General features: G+C 42.4%; 3 protein-coding genes across 10 annotated transcripts; 2 read left to right on the plus strand and 1 right to left on the minus strand.

Annotated features, from left to right (window-relative positions):
- The first annotated feature begins 489 nt into the window (after positions 1-489).
- dnajb9a (DnaJ heat shock protein family (Hsp40) member B9a) lies at positions 490-3,156 on the plus strand. 2 transcript variants are annotated; one of them, XM_056416887.1, is made up of 3 exons: positions 490-549; positions 1,029-1,259; positions 1,381-3,156. In XM_056416887.1, exons 2-3 carry the CDS (start codon positions 1,043-1,045, stop codon positions 1,800-1,802), a joined length of 639 nt encoding a protein of 212 aa, XP_056272862.1. In that variant the 5' UTR covers positions 490-549; positions 1,029-1,042; the 3' UTR covers positions 1,803-3,156. The 2 variants fall into 2 exon arrangements, with proteins under 2 accessions (XP_056272862.1, XP_056272861.1); XM_056416886.1 differs by having other exon boundaries at positions 495-640.
- A 572-nt stretch (positions 3,157-3,728) lies between these two features.
- dnm1l (dynamin 1-like) lies at positions 3,729-14,985 on the plus strand. 4 transcript variants are annotated; one of them, XM_056415804.1, is made up of 20 exons: positions 3,729-3,908; positions 5,509-5,653; positions 5,973-6,002; positions 6,668-6,714; positions 7,117-7,188; positions 7,337-7,423; positions 7,542-7,704; positions 7,997-8,117; positions 8,567-8,698; positions 8,923-9,129; positions 9,237-9,357; positions 9,445-9,600; positions 9,737-9,826; positions 9,913-10,005; positions 10,342-10,395; positions 10,619-10,690; positions 11,484-11,660; positions 11,958-12,067; positions 12,191-12,350; positions 13,319-14,985. In XM_056415804.1, the coding sequence occupies exons 1-20, from the start codon at positions 3,807-3,809 to the stop codon at positions 13,373-13,375; spliced, it is 2,196 nt and encodes a 731-aa protein (XP_056271779.1). In that variant the 5' UTR covers positions 3,729-3,806; the 3' UTR covers positions 13,376-14,985. The 4 variants fall into 4 exon arrangements, with proteins under 4 accessions (XP_056271779.1, XP_056271781.1, XP_056271780.1 ...); XM_056415806.1 differs by lacking the exon at positions 10,619-10,690; XM_056415805.1 differs by lacking the exon at positions 5,973-6,002.
- Positions 13,971-18,158, minus strand: tnnt2d (troponin T2d, cardiac). Of its 4 annotated transcripts, none has more exons than XM_056415810.1 (13): positions 18,063-18,158; positions 17,296-17,347; positions 17,136-17,161; positions 17,004-17,025; positions 16,861-16,918; positions 16,642-16,758; positions 16,488-16,565; positions 16,295-16,405; positions 16,170-16,181; positions 15,292-15,404; positions 15,081-15,171; positions 14,710-14,747; positions 13,971-14,163 (listed from the first exon to the last, which is right to left on the minus strand). In XM_056415810.1, the coding sequence occupies exons 2-13, from the start codon at positions 17,328-17,330 to the stop codon at positions 14,118-14,120; spliced, it is 747 nt and encodes a 248-aa protein (XP_056271785.1). In that variant the 5' UTR covers positions 17,331-17,347; positions 18,063-18,158; the 3' UTR covers positions 13,971-14,117. The 4 variants fall into 4 exon arrangements, with proteins under 4 accessions (XP_056271785.1, XP_056271786.1, XP_056271783.1 ...); XM_056415811.1 differs by having other exon boundaries at positions 17,296-17,362; positions 18,063-18,149; XM_056415808.1 differs by lacking the exon at positions 18,063-18,158 and having other exon boundaries at positions 17,296-18,056.
- Positions 18,159-18,217: the final 59 nt, after the last annotated feature.

Below are 18,217 nucleotides of genomic sequence, written 5' to 3' on the forward strand. Positions count from 1 at the left end.
TTGGCCCCGAAAATGGGGTGTGTTGATTGGTTGAGAGTTCTCTCTCCGCTGTTGCAATGAGTTCAGATTCTGAGAATCCGCCGGTCTTCTCCCGGGAAGGATGTATGAGGAAGGTGGAGTCAGGATCAAACGTGAAACATTTAGACCCCGCTTTTCTACGTATCACGCGGGGTACGCGTATCACCAAATGGAGCGTTACACAGACGTTTTTAAATGTGACAGTCATGTGGCGTTTATATATGCCTAAACTCTATAATACCACAGTATGTATAGTTTACTGGCCAGACGTAGCTGATAGTAGTATCAGTTCGTAATACTATTCATTAAGAACAGTACATATACGTAGTTGCTGTAAACACTCACAAACAGCATCAAGGTCACCATCGGACAGTTGAGTGGGGTAATAGCTGCATTGGCCGCCAGGGGGCAGACTGACTGATAACGTATCGTTACTCTGATTCATTGAAGGATCGAAGAAGACATGGACGCGCTGTCCGCCGCACCATCATGCAGCTTCTGACCGCTGCCTCCCGATAACATCCACTGAGGGTAAGAACTGAACAGCATCATGTTGATCGTCGGATAAAAAAAAGGTTTCATTGGCAGAAAGCTAAACTACACTCGTGTCCCGCTCAAAAAGGTGAGAAACATAAAAGGTGAATAACGTTATAGCGGCACTCGGCAGTTAACGTTACCTTCTACGAGCAACGCCAGCTAGCGTTAGGAGTGACGCCTGATGGCTGGGAAACAGTCCAATAGGTCGTTAGGACTTTCATGAGATCTACGCTGGCGTTAATCTATATTTTAGGGAAGCATTTGTCTTGTTATTGTTGTTGTTGCCGAAGTTAATATGGTGACGTCATTTAGCTAATATGATGAACGTACTGTTCACAAGCTAGCTATTAACCGAGATGCCTTGTTGTTCTCCAGATGTGCTGATAAACTCTCCTCTGCTTAATTTGCATGCAATACATTTGACTTTAATTTATCAAGTGATCATTTATTCTATCTCTCTCTCTTCAACGCAGGGCACATCGGAGCCATGGCAAGCGCGCAGTCCGCCGTCACGTTTGCAGTGTGCATCTTCGTGATAACGGAGCTGATACTCGCCAAGAAGGACTACTATGATATCCTGGGAGTTCCTAAAGATGCTACCGAGCGACAGATCAAAAAAGCTTTCCACAAGCTTGCAATGAAACAGCACCCCGATAAGAACAAGAGCCCGGACGCTGAAGTGAGGTTCAGAGAAATTGCAGAAGGTAGCTACACCATTCTTTGCTTTTTTACATTGCACTTGTCATGTCCTTAGTTAGGCCATTGTCACTAACTATCACATGATTGTGTCTCGAGCATCACCAAATGGTGTCTTCCCTTTTGCAGCTTATGAAACTTTATCAGATGAAACCAAAAGAAGAGAATATGACCAGTTTGGTGACACTTCTGCACTCTTCACTGGGGAGGCGCAAGGCAGGCATCGACAGGGGGCCCACCAATCTTTCAACTTCAATGACATTTTCAAGGACTTTGACATCTACAGCCAGAACAGACACGCCCGACACCAAAGACACTTTAATGAACACTCCAGGTCCCAAAAGGAGCCACCCAGCAGGAGTAAGAGACACTTTCAAGGAGGTTTTGGAGCAGGTGTCTTTGATGACGACATCGAGAGGATGTTTACCTTCGATGGACACACCAAACAGACTGACAGCAGGTTTCACGGTGCAGCAAAACAACAATGTAGAACGGTGACGCAACGCAGAGGAAATATGGTAACCACTTACACAGACTGTACTGCATCTTAAGATGCAATGCGAAATGACTGCTGGTTCAAATGTGCCTTCACGGCATACAACACTGTTGTATTGGGTAACACGCCACTTGGTTCAAATGCTGTCAAATTGATATCTGACATTCAGGCACAGAATGGTTTGAACAGTGACACTACGTTTACTTAAACTATTACCTGTGCATGCTTATGGACTTGAAGATGATTGTAGTAGTTTTTCACATATTGTTGAAATAAGCTGACAGGGAGTATTTTCTCAGTATTTTTTTAAGCACCTGAATGTACAGTTTGGAAAAAGAAAACAATCACACTTAATTTGGCGCAGTTCCATGTCAGTTCAACACTAGTTCAGTACTTCTAACCGGTTATTTTGTAAAGTTTTGACTTTCTTTTGTTTTGGTTTCGCTATTGTGGTTCCCCAAACACAATGAAGGCAGAAACAATAGCCAGTGGAGTTTTGCTTATGGTTGTCAAATGAGGAGCAGTGTCAACAAAAACCTGCTACCCTCCACGTGTTGGCTCGGTAAACTGTTTGTGCTACATGTTGTTGAAATATGTTTGTACTCTACACTTCCAGTCATGTTTTGTCTTTAATATACTTTACTGAAACATTTGTGGTTACATCTTCATCATTGTAATTGTAAATACTTGTTAAGAAAATGTATAAGTAAACAGAAATGCTTGTGACTCTATAGCCGCCTTTCAATTAACACAAACGTGTAAAGCCCATAATGTTCTGTTTGTCTTAGTGTGTAGTATTGTGTGCACTTCGTAGTGACAATGGACATCTGGGTTTAGGCCTTTATTACAAAAAAGTCACAACTATTTCTGAATCACACTTTTGCTCATATTTTTGAGATCTAGAGAATGTAATCAAAATGTACTTTTACAATGCTTAAAATGTTACCAGAAACTCACATTTAGGTATTTAAAAAACGTTTGACTGGCATCTCAAATAAACTACCAAGAACTTGCAGAGGACTAATTTAGCTGTAAGCTGACTACATTATTTACTCAAGCTTTCATGACTTAGAATTGTTTTAGTCACAAGGTTCATTGTTTATTGCATTTTTGTATTAACATTAAGTGTAAGAATTCTACAATGCTGAAATACTATATGTCTAAGAGCAAACAAGCATCAATGTTTTATTCTGTTTATCTGGTGATTCACCTCAGTTGATTAGAAGATGAAACTCCCAGTACATACTTTTTTCCATCTCATCTGTTACCTCGTACCTTTTACAGTGACATGCTCCTTTTATATTTTAGTGTGCAAGATGTATTTCCTTCAATGATAGTGTTGTAAATATTCAATGGCACTTGCAATTGTGTAAACAATTTGTTCTCGAGACAAGACAATACCAAACTGAGTTTCCTTCTCTTTACTTGTTAGTTTTTATGTTGTGTGTAATAGTGAATATGTGTTCATTTATTGTTGGGGGATACGAAAAGCATCTGGCATATTACTTTTTTTTAAGGAATATTCTTTTAGCATTTATTATAACACTTGTTTTCAACATCTCTGGTGATGCTCTAATGGCCACTGCGAACTATATATACACCTTTACATGAGACGATTGCTAATTCAGTACTGTAAAGTAACAATAACTTTACCGATTTATTAATTTGACAGACTCATTTACAGAAGGTAAGTTCAATTACTAAATGCAGTCTCGCTGGTTATTGCATAATGTCTCCTCACAAAGGAATCACGTTTAAAAATAGATTGATACGCACGTTAGTTACGGTTGCGAAGGGGGGGGGATACTGGACTTCCTTTTCATTGGTAGAGCACGAGTATGACGTCACCTGCAAAAAATGTAGTTCCGTAAAAATCAAACCCCTAAGAGTAATGTCGAGCGAGACTCCAGTGAACTACAACTCCCACGATTCCAATCTGAGCAACCGTAGTGCGCAGTTTGCTTGTAGGACCCAAAGAGACGCCAGTAGCATTAGCCGAGAGACATTGAATGACTTTGTACCACTTGTGCGGCAGCGTGAAGAAAGTTGACAGGAGCTCATGGAGGCCCTCATACCTGTCATAAACAAACTGCAGGATGTGTTTAACACGGTCGGCGCAGACGTCATTCATCTGCCGCAGATAGTTGTTGTGGGGACTCAGGTGAGGAACGTCACTTTGCTTTGAGGCTAGCGACTTGGTTAGCCTGCGCCAACTTACTGTCTCGCTCCTGCTGGTACGCACACCGTAGTTTTTCTTTCAGTTTCATGCAAGTGTACGAGACCAAACTGCGCAGACTGGCCTCACGTGAGCGGCGGCTTTTAGACATATACACTAATGTACGTAGTTAGTAGCTGAATTAGCATTAGCTACATGTGAACTCACTTGTGAACTCAACGTAGCTACCAATGTTTTTAGCTGACAGTTGGGGAACGAGCTCTTGCCCACATAGCACTCTGATCACTATCCTACAAGTAAAATACAATAGTTTATTTACTTGGACCATAAACCATTCACACAAGCATCTCCTCTAAGTTTCCAGTTTATTAACGTTAGATAACTTATACCTGGCTAATACTAATGCTGGTGAAGTAAGTAACCTGTAGCGTTTGTAAAGGTTACATTGTTAAGTTGTTTACAGGGTTTTCATATATTATGATTGATACGTGGTATATATTTGTTAATATAGATGGGTTGAACACAATATGACATTGAACAAATTACAATTCAACAGCCCCACAAACTACGAATGACACTGGAGTTGAAGCGACACCTTTATTCTCTAATACGGTTTCATTCTGTCCACCCAAACTACCTGATGTACACATTACAGCCTAATTGGTTTAAAGTGTCAGGTTTTATTCTGACAATTCCTTTCACTGGTCAGCTAATAGGATGTGGCTGTCTCTGACCTTTTTGGCAGCCTTCTGATGTTGTTACAGTGAGGAAAGGCCAGCCAGTGGATGGTGTAAGGGCCTGATTTGTTGTGTGTCCTTCCCGTGGCCCCACAAAGGCCCAGATCGGCAAAGACCTTCAGTTAAGGACAGCTGCAAAGCAGACCGTATGCCAAGTATTGGTTATCCCTGGCAGATCTATAAATAGGCCCACGTAGTACCTATGCCAGTACCACATTTTTGTCTTTATCATACAGAAATTGCATTTGTAGCCTTTACCTCCTGCTGTAGTCTTCTCGCTAAGTGAGGTATTTCAGTTAACCCTTGTGTTGCCTTTTTTGTCATTTCCGAATCAATCAATACCTCCCCCCCGGATTAATTTGATAGTCAACAAACAAACATAAAGTGCCTCACACTTAAAACTGGAAAACAATATTAATTTAATTTTCTTTTCTGTTTTTTTAATTGCCAAATTGAACCCAAAGGAAGGGTAAAATATAAATAAAAATATAAAACAGGACAGGGGGTTGAAAAAATGAATGAAAAAAAAAAATGAGGGAAGGGTAGGAGGGTGTAAAATTGAAATGAAAAAAAAACAAGCTAAAGGGTTAAGCATCTCATTAGAATTTCTCGACCACAAATGAGAGTAAAATAAATGTTTTTCTAGTCGCACCCACTGCTTGTGTTAATGAAAGCTGTACAAATGAAGATGCCACAAGGTTTGGGCCATCTTCTTGGGAGCTTTCTGGGGGCCCAGAACTGAATTGGACCGCGGCTCTTCTGCGAAACTGATTTCTCTCTCCGAGTCATCCATACTTCAGTCCCTCCACTTTTGATAATGACGATGTTGTTGTTGTTATTGTCTACAGAGCAGTGGGAAGAGTTCGGTTTTAGAGAGCCTGGTCGGCAGGGACATCCTGCCACGCGGCACTGGCATCGTCACACGCCGACCTCTCATCCTCCAGCTAGTGCACATTGATTCTGAGGACTCCAAGAAAACCAGTGAAGAGAATGGTAATGTCACTGTCGCCTCGGTTATCTCTGTATCTGGGGACGTGATGCACATTTATCTTTTTCCGCAAACTGAGTGGCTATACCGAGTGGGACATTTTACAAGTAAAAAAGAAAAACAATCACAAAAAACGTTTCTGTGCTCTCTGGTAAACAAGCTGTGTAAAGGGGACAGGTGTTTCTAATTGACAAGATCCTGCATTTATTCAATACAGTCCTCTGGGAACGGCCTCAGAGCGACTTGGCATTGCTGCAGTTTAATCCAGGAGCTCCAGATAGCCAGCTAACTCTTTTGTCTCCTGTCATCTCTCTCGAACCACAGAAGCCAAGAAAAATGGACTCCTTTACAGAGGTCTCCTTTTCCTTGTTCTTTTTCCTTATTGTGTTTGTATAGTATATAACATGTCCAGTCTTTCCCGCCCATTCTGCCCCATCCTGCCTGGCATTTGTGTAGCTTACTTTCCAAAGCTGCCAAACCATGTGGCTTCCCTTTATTCAGCTCAAGCTGTCAATTTAGGGATGGTCTCTGTCAGTTGAAGTTAGACGAAGAGGATTTGCAGATTCCTTTAGAAAATATAGATTTTATCCTTCGCTTTACATTTTTAAAGTCCTCCCATGATGTCCTGAATACCAACTTCCTCTAAGATGACTAACAGATTCCACCTATGTAATGTTGTTTCCTTCTTTTGGTTGCAATGTTGATTATTGCAGCTGAGATCATTTCTTTGTTTTTAAAGGCTCCTTGCTTCTCCAAATACACATGTTTTTATTTTTTTTGCTTTAGGCTTTTATTTGCTTCCACGAGTTTTGTGTGAGAACCACTGTCTTTTTTTTAAACTCTTCCTCTGTCGAGTTTTGCTGTGCAGATTTTTTGTTTCCATCCCATGTTTGCGAATAGCAAAGTAATCCCATGAGACATATCGCTAGTATTAATAGTAACACTGATCTCAAGGCCACAGCAACACATCTGTCCCATCAGCAACTGAAACATCTGACCTCAACTTTGTGTTCCTGCAGGCATCGACGGAGAAGAATGGGGCAAATTTCTTCACACCAAAAATAAGGTAGAGTTGCCACACTCGTGTCCGCTCACTGCCAGAAAACCATATTCTCTCCCATCACTGTTGACAATCTAAATATTCGATAAACTGGTTCTGGTTCAACATCCTGTATTGATTCACTAACGCGTATGCATTATCAACATAAAGACACGCTGTGGTTTTGTGTTATGTTTAAAACGGCAACATCTACAATGAGCTCAGGCCCACACCCTCTCAGTAGCTAAAGATGTTTGTGTGGCTCATTGTGTGCTCTGAGCCTCATGACACAGAAGGGGAAGTCTCTTTGAAAACCAATCCTGTCATGTCCTGTTTTCCTTTTACTGCATGTTGTTATTGTTGTTTGAATATCAAAAGGTACTTGTTTTATTGAAGTCGTTATCTTTTATGGTTAAATTGCTCTTCCAGACCTACACAGACTTCGAGGACATCAGGCAAGAAGTCGTTGCAGAAACTGAAAGAATTTCAGGCATTAACAAGGTATGCTTATTACGGCTATTAAGAGGGAATGTTAAAACAAGAAATTATAACAAAGGATGATTTCTAAATATCGGCATCAACCTCAGACCTTGAATAAACTTCTGAAGCAATATCAGCCTGTTAAGAGTGTCCACCTTGTTTTCTCCAGGGTATCAGTGAAGAGCCCATTCACCTGAAAATCTTCTCCCCACACGTCGTGAACCTCACATTGGTGGATCTGCCTGGCATTACGAAGGTGAGAGAGGTTTCCCTTTTCCCTCTCCATGTCCAAACCGAACTGCTCTATGAACTCAAGATGATCCTGCAGATGTAAGTCAGGATTGGAAGTCAAATGTGTGTCTTTGTTGAAACAGTTGCCGGTGGGAGACCAGCCCAAAGACATCGAGCTCCAGATCAAAGATCTGATCTTCAAGTACATCTCCAACCCCAACTCCATCATCCTGGCTGTGACTGCTGCCAATACGGACATGGCGACCTCAGAGGCCCTTAAAGTAGCCCGCGAGGTGGACCCTGATGGTAAGTGGCTTTCTCGTTGATTTATTCTTCACGTTCTCCTGTTGCTTTTCTTCCAGTTCCCCTTGTTTAAAAAAAATATTGTTTGGGGAGTTTAGGAGAGAGGGTGTTGTATGCTGTACAGATTGTATGGCTCCTAAAATATAAAAACAATGTACTTCTTATAATTATACTTCTGTTTTTTTACTTTGAATGTGTCGTCAGTATTTGCCTATACTTTTATTGTCAAGTGCTCTTTGCATTTCGTGCCTCGTGGTGTTTTGTTGACGGGTGTCGATGATGTTGTTGTCTTCAGGCAGGAGGACGCTAGCAGTGGTGACCAAGCTGGATCTGATGGACGCTGGCACAGATGCCATGGATGTACTGATGGGCCGGGTCATCCCTATCAAACTGGGCATTATTGGAGTCGTTAACAGGTGAGTTCGTTAGTTAGTTAGAAGGGGAGGAAGAAACAAACTTCACTTTATAGTCTATGTTGTAGAAAAGTGTTTCATGGCTTCACCACAAAATATTAAACAAAACAACACGAAGCTTAGGATAAACATCAGGGACACGGTACCGACAATCTAATGAATTCAGTACACTACTCAACGGAGGGGAAGAAAGAGTTGGGAAGGATCGCTGATACTCTGGATCGTTTATAATGCATTTAAGTCCTAGTTACTTTGTTGCATCTGGGTCTTCCCATGTATTAATATATATCTATATGTTCTATTCCCCATAAATTTCAATTTCATTCCTAGCATTCAGATTTTCATACATCATGACCATGTTGAAAAATGTAATACTGTCCACCAGATTATCAATAATGCTCAACTATAGTCACGTAGTGTGTTGAAGACAACTCTTGTGCGTGTGTGTGTAGGAGTCAGTTAGATATCAATCAGAAGAAGTTGGTGGCAGATGCCGCCCGTGATGAGTACACCTTCCTACAGAAGAAATACCCCTCGCTTGCGAACAGAAATGGAACCAAATATCTGGCCAGAACATTGAACAGGTATGAAGTTGGAATTCATCTGTTACATCATTAAAAATATATATTTAATTGTTAGATTAGATGTTTGAGTCTCCTATCAACCTTGTACTTTTGAAGGTCACTCTCTCACTTTGACTTCTAAACCTTCCATTCTGACGGCGTGCTGTTGTCGCTGATTAAAAAAATCTCTCAAATCAAAATGTCTAAATCGGAGCATTTAACTGATTTCTTCATTCTTATCCCAGGTTACTCATGCACCACATCAGAGACTGTCTTCCTGAGCTGAAGACGAGGATCAACGTGTTGGCAGCTCAGTACCAGTCGTTGCTCAACAGTTATGGAGAACCCGTCGATGACAAGAGCTCCACTCTGCTGCAACTCATCACCAAGTTTGCTGCGGAGTACTGCCACACTATCGAGGGCACGGCCAAGTACATCGAGACCACCGAACTGTGAGTTACACAACGTGCACGTCCTTCCATGCGCCACTAGGGGGTGCTAAAGTCCTCAAGTTCAACTTCTGCCCGTGTCTTCAATGTCGTTTCCTCTCTTTTCTCAGATGTGGCGGAGCGAGGATCTGTTATATTTTTCATGAAACGTTTGGTCGCACGTTGGAGTCGGTAGATCCTCTGGGGAATCTGACGACCATCGATGTGCTCACAGCGATCAGAAATGCGACGGTGGGTTTCTGCTTCCTGTTTTAAGCTGTCGTCTGTGTTTTCAAACGGCCCCTTTTCGAAGGCTTATCGCCACATTGTGTTCCACAGGGCCCGAGGCCCGCTTTATTCGTGCCCGAGATTTCATTTGAGCTGCTGGTAAAGCGGCAGGTGAAGCGCCTGGAGGAGCCCAGTCTGCGCTGCGTGGAGCTGGTTCATGAGGAGATGCAGAGGATTATCCAGCACTGCAGCAACTACAGCACACAGGTGAGCAGCGCCATCTCACTGTTACACTTTAAAAACCAAAGCACAGGAGCCCGCTGTAAATCCACAGAAGTCCCTGTTCTAGTCGCCTATTAAATTTAAATAGATGCTAATTATGACCGTTTTTTCATCTCTACAGGAGTTACTGAGGTTTCCAAAGCTCCACGATGCCATAGTGGAAGTGGTCACCTCGTTACTCCGAAAGAGACTCCCAGTCACCAATGAAATGGTCAGGACCTGCTCACACTGAATACCACTTTAAGGGAAGTTTATGAGCGTCCTCGTGCTGATTTAATCTATCTTTTATTTTGATAGGTTCATAACCTGGTTGCCATAGAGCTGGCCTACATCAACACCAAGCACCCTGACTTTGCCGATGCCTGTGGCATCATGAACAATAACATAGAGGTAAGACGGCGCTGCACTTCTTTGAATGGAAGCTAACTTCACACAATGCATCTATTAAATAATCCCTTTGTTCATCCATAAAACGTTAATAATCAACATGTTTGTCATAACGATCTATCGCATTGTCAGAGGGGTCGTTTGTTGTGATAAACCGGCAGATAATTCTCACCTGAGGCGGTTAATCCCCTCGGCTTTACGGAGCTTTAAGGCTCATTGTTTAGCTGCAGCGGTTTGGATTGACTGTCATTGAGCTTCATTGTTGAGACATGAACAGTTTCTCTATTCCTTCTTTAGAGAGTTGACAGAGAAGTATTTTTCAAACTTGCTCTTTTGTAGGAGCAGAGACGCAACAGAATGAGAGAGCTGCCCTCTGCTGTGCCCAGAGACAAGGTACAGTCGGTCTCCACGAGTTACTTCTTTTTTATGTGTTTGTTGTCATTGGCTTTTTCAGATTTACAACCACTATTGCACATAAAGATTCAGTCCAGGTTTTACTGAAGAATTCTTCCGTATTTAAAGCTAACGCAGTTATTCTCTCCACGTCATGTAAAGCTCCTTCACGCCTCTCTGCCTGTAGCTCCACTCTTTTCTTCTTGGTGTTGTCTTCCTCTAGTCCCTTAAAGGCCCGGGTGGTCAGTCTCTCTCTCCCACTGAGCCTCTGGCCCTCGAGGGCGAGGCCACCAAGGTGTGACCCGTTCGCTCACTGCCTGCCCACATTTAACCTCTGCCCCCACACACCCACCCACACACACACACACACACACACACACACTGTCCTTATTTTCACATTCTCAGATTCCATTTGAACATGTTTACCCTCTATCAACCTGATCTGAACGAATGACCTTTGACCTTCACTCTGTAACTATCTGTATCTAACCCATTTTGCTGCATGCTGATTGTTCACAACTAATATAATATTTCTCATTAAAATAAAATCATAATAATTTGGCATGTGCTGTTTTTACGTGGAATTAAGAAACACTTCATTAGCCTTGGTCGATATGGAAAAAAATATTTAAATTATTAAAAATGGAAAAAAATAACAAAGTATCCCTCAGCATAATCTGAGAAATAAATCTACTTCAACAAATTGATGAGAGTTTTGTAACTCCAATATATTTACTCAATGAGATTCAATATTCCCTTCTAGTGCTGAGGAAGGAACTCTTTCTTTCTTTTTTTTCATATCATCCAATCAAAACCTGGGTTATGCCATTTAAGTCTGTTTTCACAGTTCTCTTGTACTAAGTTAAAAGAATGAACAATACTCTTGACAAACTTCTTTGCAGTGAAATCAAATAAGGCCTGCGGCATGCTACGACCTGAAACTCTTCTGAAAGTTAACATTTATTGTACTTTTTGTCCACGTATATTATAACTCCATACGCATGAAGCTCTTCCAGCCCTTCTAATGGCCTCAGCATGTACAGGATGTATCACACGGCCCTCTCCCCATCTCTCTCCTCCCCATGTAGGCTGCAGCAGGAGGCGCTCAGAGCGGCAGCGCCGGCGATCAGCCGGAGAGCGGGACGGGCAACTGGAGGGGCATGTTGAAGAAGGGAGAAGATGGCCCGGCTGGGGACCGAGCCATGCTCCAGTACCCCCACCCCGCCAGCCCTCAAAGGGGCCATGCTGTCAACCTGCTGGATGTGGTGGGTCAACACGTGGCGTTGTTGTTCCAAACATTTAAAGCATGTGCTTTGTCTGTGTTGACCCTTAATCTTCAGTTATCGCTCTGCAGTAATCTATCATATGCAGAGCAACGAGACCTTCAAGGGCTTCAGGGAAAGTTGCTGGGGCAAAACCCACCTATTCACCTGCGCCACTGCACTGCATTGTTTTATCCGTAGTTTTTGTTTCTGTTTACTATTCCCTCGTCACGTTCCGCTTAATGCAAGACATTCAAATGTATATTTCATTTCGTGATGTTTTTACTTTTTCCTTGTCAGCCTGTACCAGTGTCCAGAAGGTTGTCTGCTCGAGAGCAGCGGGACTGCGAGGTCATCGAGAGACTCATCAAGTCCTACTTCCTTATTGTGCGGAAGAACATCCAGGACAGGTACTCGCGATCAGCTTCTGCTTTTCCTTTTTTTCATCATACTAAACATTTTTTTAGAACTTTGCTTTATTGTGCCGTACTGTCTTTTCACCCTCTGTTGTTGTTGTTGTTGTTTGGCCTCAGTGTACCGAAGGCGGTGATGCACTTCCTGGTGAACCATGTGAAGGACTGCCTGCAGAGTGAGCTGGTGGGTCAGCTGTACAAGGCGGGCCTGCTGGACGACCTGCTGACAGAGTCCGAGGACATGGCTCAGAGACGCAACGAGGCCGCGGACATGCTCAAGGTAACGGAGACATCACGTGTCACGGGAGCCCGGAGCAGTCATATGCTCACTTCTATTTAAAAAGTGTTGTCCAGGGATCTTTGTCAGGCATATTGTCTTATTTTTGTAAACATCTTCCCGTCTCAATATTATAATTCAGACAAAAATGTTGTTTCCCAATCTGGCTTAAAACAATAGTCAAGTGCCCATATACACATTTGACATGTTTTCTTACTGTGATGGTCCCTTGTTTAACCCTCCTGTCGCCTTCGGGTCATTTTGACCCGATTCAATGTTTAATGTCGGTGTTCTTTCGGGAGTCAACAAACAAACATAAAGTACCTCACACTTAAACTTGGAAAACAATATTAATTCTAATAATTTTCTGGAGAATTTAATAGCTGGGGTCATATTGACCTCAAGGGTAAAATATGTTAGTAAATATAAAGGTAACAGGAGGGTGAAACATTGAATCGGGTCAAATTGACCCGAAGGCAACACAAGGGTTAAGCCACATTAGGAATATTTTTTTTTTTACCTCCCTACCGAGTTTTATTTGAGACTTTGTGTGAGACCAATCAAGCAAAATATCCTTTATTGTCTTTTCTGTGCAAAACTCCCTATTTGTGTTTCCTTGTTGAGCTCCAGCTAAAGAATGGTAACAAAAAGATCATTTTTCACTGAAGAATTGTTCCCTTTCTATGCAAATGAGCATCACTGCTAACACTCCCCAACATGTACGCTTTGCCTCGTGGCTGATTGCAAACAAAGGGTACATTGTACTCCTAGGCGTGTTTTGTGCAGTAATATAATATCGTTTGTGAATCTGACCTTGAGACGGGGCAGAACGTAGAAGCACAATTCATGGTGCCACCCAGGGGTGCGATCCATTCTTTTTATAGATTGACTAAATTCATTAACTAGTTGATGTAGGAGGCGTGAACCCCTCTAGGAATAATCCAGATATAATTTTTTATTTCTGTGTCCAGGCGTTGCAGAAAGCCACCCAGGTGATCGCCGAGATCAGAGAAACCCATCTGTGGTGAGGGCGCCCCCCCCCCCATCCCCCGTGGACCATCCAAAAGCTCCTCAGACTGCAGAGACGAACAAGTTGAAGAAGCACTGGTGTGGATGGGCGTCTACGGAAACATAGTTTTAATGTACAGTAAGGACTTTAATGAAGGGCGGGGCATCCCGGCTCCTCTCATCAGCGTCACACGCGCTCCTATCCGTCATTATCGATCTTTCCCGTGTAATTGAAATGATAAGTAGACTCATTGTGTGCATCACCACGATGTGGAGCCTTGCTGAGGAATCTCGGCTCCGAATTTAAAATAGAATTAAAGCTGGAAATGAAAGAAAGAAGAAAAAAAGCATGCGCGGCAACATGCAGACGTTCTCTTTATCACGTCAATTCTTTGATGAGATGTTGACTGAATGATACGTCTGCTGACGATGTTTTCCAAAGAAATGCACTTCATGTAGATCTTTACAAACCGCAGACATGAAACTATTCTACATCACACACACGCGTGTCCCCTTTCGTTTCCATCTCATCGCGTGTTTCGAGGTTCCAGTGCATCGAGTAGCGGCTGAACGGTTGCTGTATGCTGGACGCGGAGACACAGACGAGGCAGCAGAGCGGATGTAATGTCTTATTTATTGTTTTGATATCATGATAATTGACATGTAACCCAACACAACAGAACAATGAATACACAGGTGATAGACACGCGGGCCAATCACCGGCGTCGCGATCTGCTTCGTCCCCGTCCGGCTGCTCCTGCTTCACCGCAGCCGGCCGCCCATCTTGCCCTTGCCACGTCCTTTGGCGCTGAAAGGATGGAGGAAAAAAGATCAACGCGAAGCACCGCAATCGGTTGAGGACACGGGGTGTGTTTTGTGAAGTGTTGACGGTGAGCACGGGCGCGTTCTGCGTCTCAGACGTACGTTTGATCACAATTGTTAAGGACTCGGCTCAATAAATGTATTTCAGTGCAGCTTAAAAACGTCAGTCACGCTAAGGACAAATAAAGTAAAGTGTATTTCCTTCTCAGTTGTAAAAGGGTCCCGTTAATGCTCATGTATCTTCTGTGGGAATGTATTATTTTTTTGCAGTACAATTAGACTACCAGAGCCTGCCATGTGCAACGTGTGGTCGGACGGTCGTAGTTCCACGCCAGTGTTAGAGAATAAATGGCCTCGGGAAGGTGTGGCTAATCTATAAAGTTTTGATTGTGTTTTTAACATTAAAATGATTGTGATCGTACTCTGAGGTCTTTGATCTTTCCACATCTATAACGGCGGCGTACATGTGAGGTGGTACGGTGGATAGAAAATGGAAAGAAGTGTATTTTGACGACGGGGTTTGTGCTCTTACTTCTGGTGGTCCCGGACTCGAGCGAGAAGCTGGTTAATCTGTAAAAACATCGATCTTGCTCAATGTTTTTTTTTATTTTTAGTACACACACATGACTCCAGATACGTCCAGGCGAGCCGAAGCCCCTTTCACCTGTCGTGTGTAACCTGCGTGTGCAGCTTGTGTCACGTGACGCATTAAAGACGGATGCCGTTGAAGATTTAGAGCAGAAATTGTATCTCCAGACCTGATTTTTTTTTTTTTCTAAAACTTGACATTAAAACCTTGTCGACTCCACATCTGTCTCGGGTGCCACGTTTGTCGAGCTCTTCCTCGTGTTTCTCTCAGACATCGAGGACCTCCTCTCCAGTGTGTTCGTGCCGGTGACTTACGTCGTACTTCTGTCGTTTGAGTTTTTCACTGAGGTCAAACCTCTCGCCCTCCAGCCCCATCAGCCACTGCCACATCTCGGTGGCCTTCGCCCTGAACACAGGTAACCACATCAAGAGGGTCTGTCGTATGTCCCGGGATGACACACGTTTGGTTAAATGTATTATCAACGTTAGGTTCCATCGTTTGAGACTGCGCACGTGGTTGACCTACTTGAGTTTCTCCTCGTTCATGATCTCAACGTTTAGAACCTGCTTGCGGTCAGCCAGGATCTTCTTCTTCTTCTCCCTCTCAGTCTGTTTCTTTGCTCCTTTTCTGTTTTCAGCCTGTGTTGGTCATAACGCAGACACACACACACACAAGTCAATCCAAGTGCAACAGAAAAGTAGATATCGTTTTTTGATTCATTCTTTTTTCTTGGAATCCAAAAACTATATCTACTTGTTTGTTGCACTGGGGTTGACTTGTGTATATTTATATTCATATATATCTATATTTATATAAATCAGGAAAACTGCAATAATATTATCGTGGAATTAATCTGATCCTTCGATTAAGAAAAAGTACCGATAACAGTGTAAAACTACTCTAGTATGATAATAAAAGTAATTCAAAACATTACTTAGATGCTAAATTAATGGTGAAAGCTGCCCTGTGAGTGTGTTAGTAAACACTGATTGTATTGTACGTATTAGTGTATTTGACTGTTCACAGTGTGTGTGAGCAGCATTTCAGTGACAGTTAGTCATAGTAGTGTTATTCCATCACTGCAGAATTTTCAATCAATTATCCTGTTTTTTTCAACTCTATTCTTACACCAAATAATTACATTTTCAGTCATGTTTATGCTCATTTAAGTGTTCTACTTAATAAGGTAAAGACGATGTCTTGGAGTGATGCTGTTAAGGAAGGGAGAGCGCTGCATTCCCGTTAGTCACCTCTACGGGCATCACTGAACTTTATGAGTTAAAGGAGACATAGAGACATATTCTCATTTCCAGGTTCATTCCTGTCTTTTTGGATTCTACAAAGAAAAACACTGAGAAATGAGTTTTTCATGATATGTCCCCGATAAATCATAATGAAATTACCTGCTTGGGCCCCTTTGAAGGATTTAAAAAAGGTACTTTAGTTACTCGAGTATGATTTTTGAATATTTCTTCCTGCTCATTGTGCTTCTCATTTCAACATTGAAGGCCACGCAGATCTGGATGACCTTTTGTCCAGCGCTGTACTGATGGGTCATGTTTGAGAGGGCCTTCTTCTTCTTGGCATCCTCGTCGTACTTCTTGCGTTGCTCGTCCTGCTCCTTACGTTCTTTTTCCTCCTGGATGGGCCACAGGGGGTCAAGTGTTGAGCGGGGAGAGACCGACACCGTCGTCCGATGCTGACGATGAAGGAGTTCATACCGCCAGTCTGGTCTGCCTCTCCTTCTCTCTCTCCGACCGGACCCTCTGCTGCTCTGCTCTCTCGGCACGCCGCTTCTCCTGTGGACCGAAACATTGTGTGTGTGTGTGTGTGAATTTGACCAAAAACACAATGATTCCTCTTTGACTGACTCACGATTCTGTTTACGAGGGCGATGAGATCCTCTTCCTCTTTCTTCCTCTGGACGAAGTGAGCCTCGATCAGAGACTGCAGCTCAGACAGATCCTTGACCTGCCGCTTCCTGTGGATGTCCTTCCATCAGAAACACAGAGCAGGGGAGTCAGGATGCGCCTGGTGTGTGCCAGATCTGGATGTTTCTCTCCAGATTGAAGGTATTTAATGAGGTTGACTCACATCAAAATCTACTTTCTCCCCATCAGGGAGCTTTGGGACGGCAATGTTGGTCATGAACCTGTGGAAGTGAAGAGTTTATGGCTGTGATCTGCCTGAGGGTTTGTTTTTTTGCCGCTAGGCTAAAGAAGAGCTAAGAATCTTACTTTGGCTTGGGCTTTGAGTCATCTGGGACAGAAAAATATAGAAATAGGAGACATTAAGAAGAAATTGAAAAGCCAGTAACAAACTCTTTGTTGCATGAGAAGAAAAAAGGACAAATATGGTAGTTTTCTCACCTGCATCGTTCTTTTCTTCTTCCTCCCTTCAGATTGAATGACAACAAGCACGAGGATAACGAAATCATGAATACATTGTCAAACAATATGAACGGGAATGTTTTTTTTAATCACAATATGTAAATATAGAAGAAGTAAAAAATAAAAAAAGAGTACATACGAAACTTCCTCCTCATTGACCTCTCTGTCAGACATGTTGTTTTGGATGAACTCTGCAAAATGTGTCCCTATCAGCCTATTTTTAGACAAGTATTTCGGATCATTAAACAACATAGCAGAGCATGAGAGGGCAAACATTCTGACATCTCACACTAACACAAATACCGGTGCTCCCTTTAGCATTGGTGGAAAAAAAGTATTCTGATCTTTTACTGGAGCCAAATATGAGCAATGCCACAATGAAAAGTGAAGGTTGTGCATTCAAAAGAAATACTTAAAACGACTAACACTAAATATTAACTTCGAAATGTACTAAAGAATAGAAAAATGGTATTTCAATGCTGCTGTACTCTAATTACTTTCTTTTTTATAAACAGAGTATTCAAGTAAATCTACTTTGTTTCTACACATATTTAATATATCTTGTGACTGAGCAGTTGGTGTAAAAAGTAAATATCCCCCTAAAATGTGTAGAATACTATAAAGTAGCACACAATATAAATACTCCACTACTCTTCAGAAATGTGGTTTATTTTCTATCGAGTCATTTAAATGTATTTTACAGCAGAACCACCAATGAAAAGCCTCTCAGTGTAATGTTTATAGATGCAGTTCAGTCAGATTTAATACGGCAGTGAACACAATTGAAAACAGAAAACACGATTTCTCTCCATGTAATATATTTGTGAGACAGCAATTAAGTTGAAGATTTATGACTAAACAAGGCTTTGATTTAAAGTAGCAGCGCTGACCTGAGCGAGTCCTTACCTTTCAACCAGACGGCGGCAGCTCAGAGGGGAGCGACAGACTTCAGCTCCTTGAGGTTCACTAACAGGTTGAGCATCAAGGATACATAGTCCAGTCGTTCACACTCATGTGACTGCAGCACCCTATGGCTGGTCAGTCTATTGTTAGACAGATGG

Source organism: Pseudoliparis swirei, chromosome 6 (assembly GCF_029220125.1).
Source record: "Pseudoliparis swirei isolate HS2019 ecotype Mariana Trench chromosome 6, NWPU_hadal_v1, whole genome shotgun sequence".
Taxonomy (NCBI): Eukaryota; Metazoa; Chordata; class Actinopteri; order Perciformes; family Liparidae; genus Pseudoliparis; species Pseudoliparis swirei.

Bases quoted from the DNA above. Each gene is read 5' to 3' on its own strand.
- dnm1l (XM_056415804.1), top strand. From the start codon at position 3,807: ATGGAGGCCCTCATACCTGTCATAAACAAACTGCAGGATGTGTTTAAC. The intron at 8,699-8,922 runs GTATGAAGTTGG...TTCTTATCCCAG, and splicing joins CTGGCCAGAACATTGAACAG to GTTACTCATGCACCACATCA. The intron at 10,396-10,618 runs GTACAGTCGGTC...GTCTTCCTCTAG, and splicing joins CTGCTGTGCCCAGAGACAAG to TCCCTTAAAGGCCCGGGTGG.
- tnnt2d (XM_056415808.1), bottom strand. From the start codon at position 17,432: ATGTTTGCCCTCTCATGCTCTGCTATGTTGTTTAATGATCCGAAATAC. The intron at 16,759-16,860 runs GTGAGTCAACCT...TTCTGATGGAAG, and splicing joins GGGAGAAAGTAGATTTTGAT to GACATCCACAGGAAGCGGCA. The intron at 14,748-15,080 runs GTAAGTCACCGG...ATGTTTTTACAG, and splicing joins TCAAACGACAGAAGTACGAC to ATTAACCAGCTTCTCGCTCG.
- dnajb9a (XM_056416887.1), top strand. From the start codon at position 1,043: ATGGCAAGCGCGCAGTCCGCCGTCACGTTTGCAGTGTGCATCTTCGTG. The intron at 1,260-1,380 runs GTAGCTACACCA...TCCCTTTTGCAG, and splicing joins GTTCAGAGAAATTGCAGAAG to CTTATGAAACTTTATCAGAT.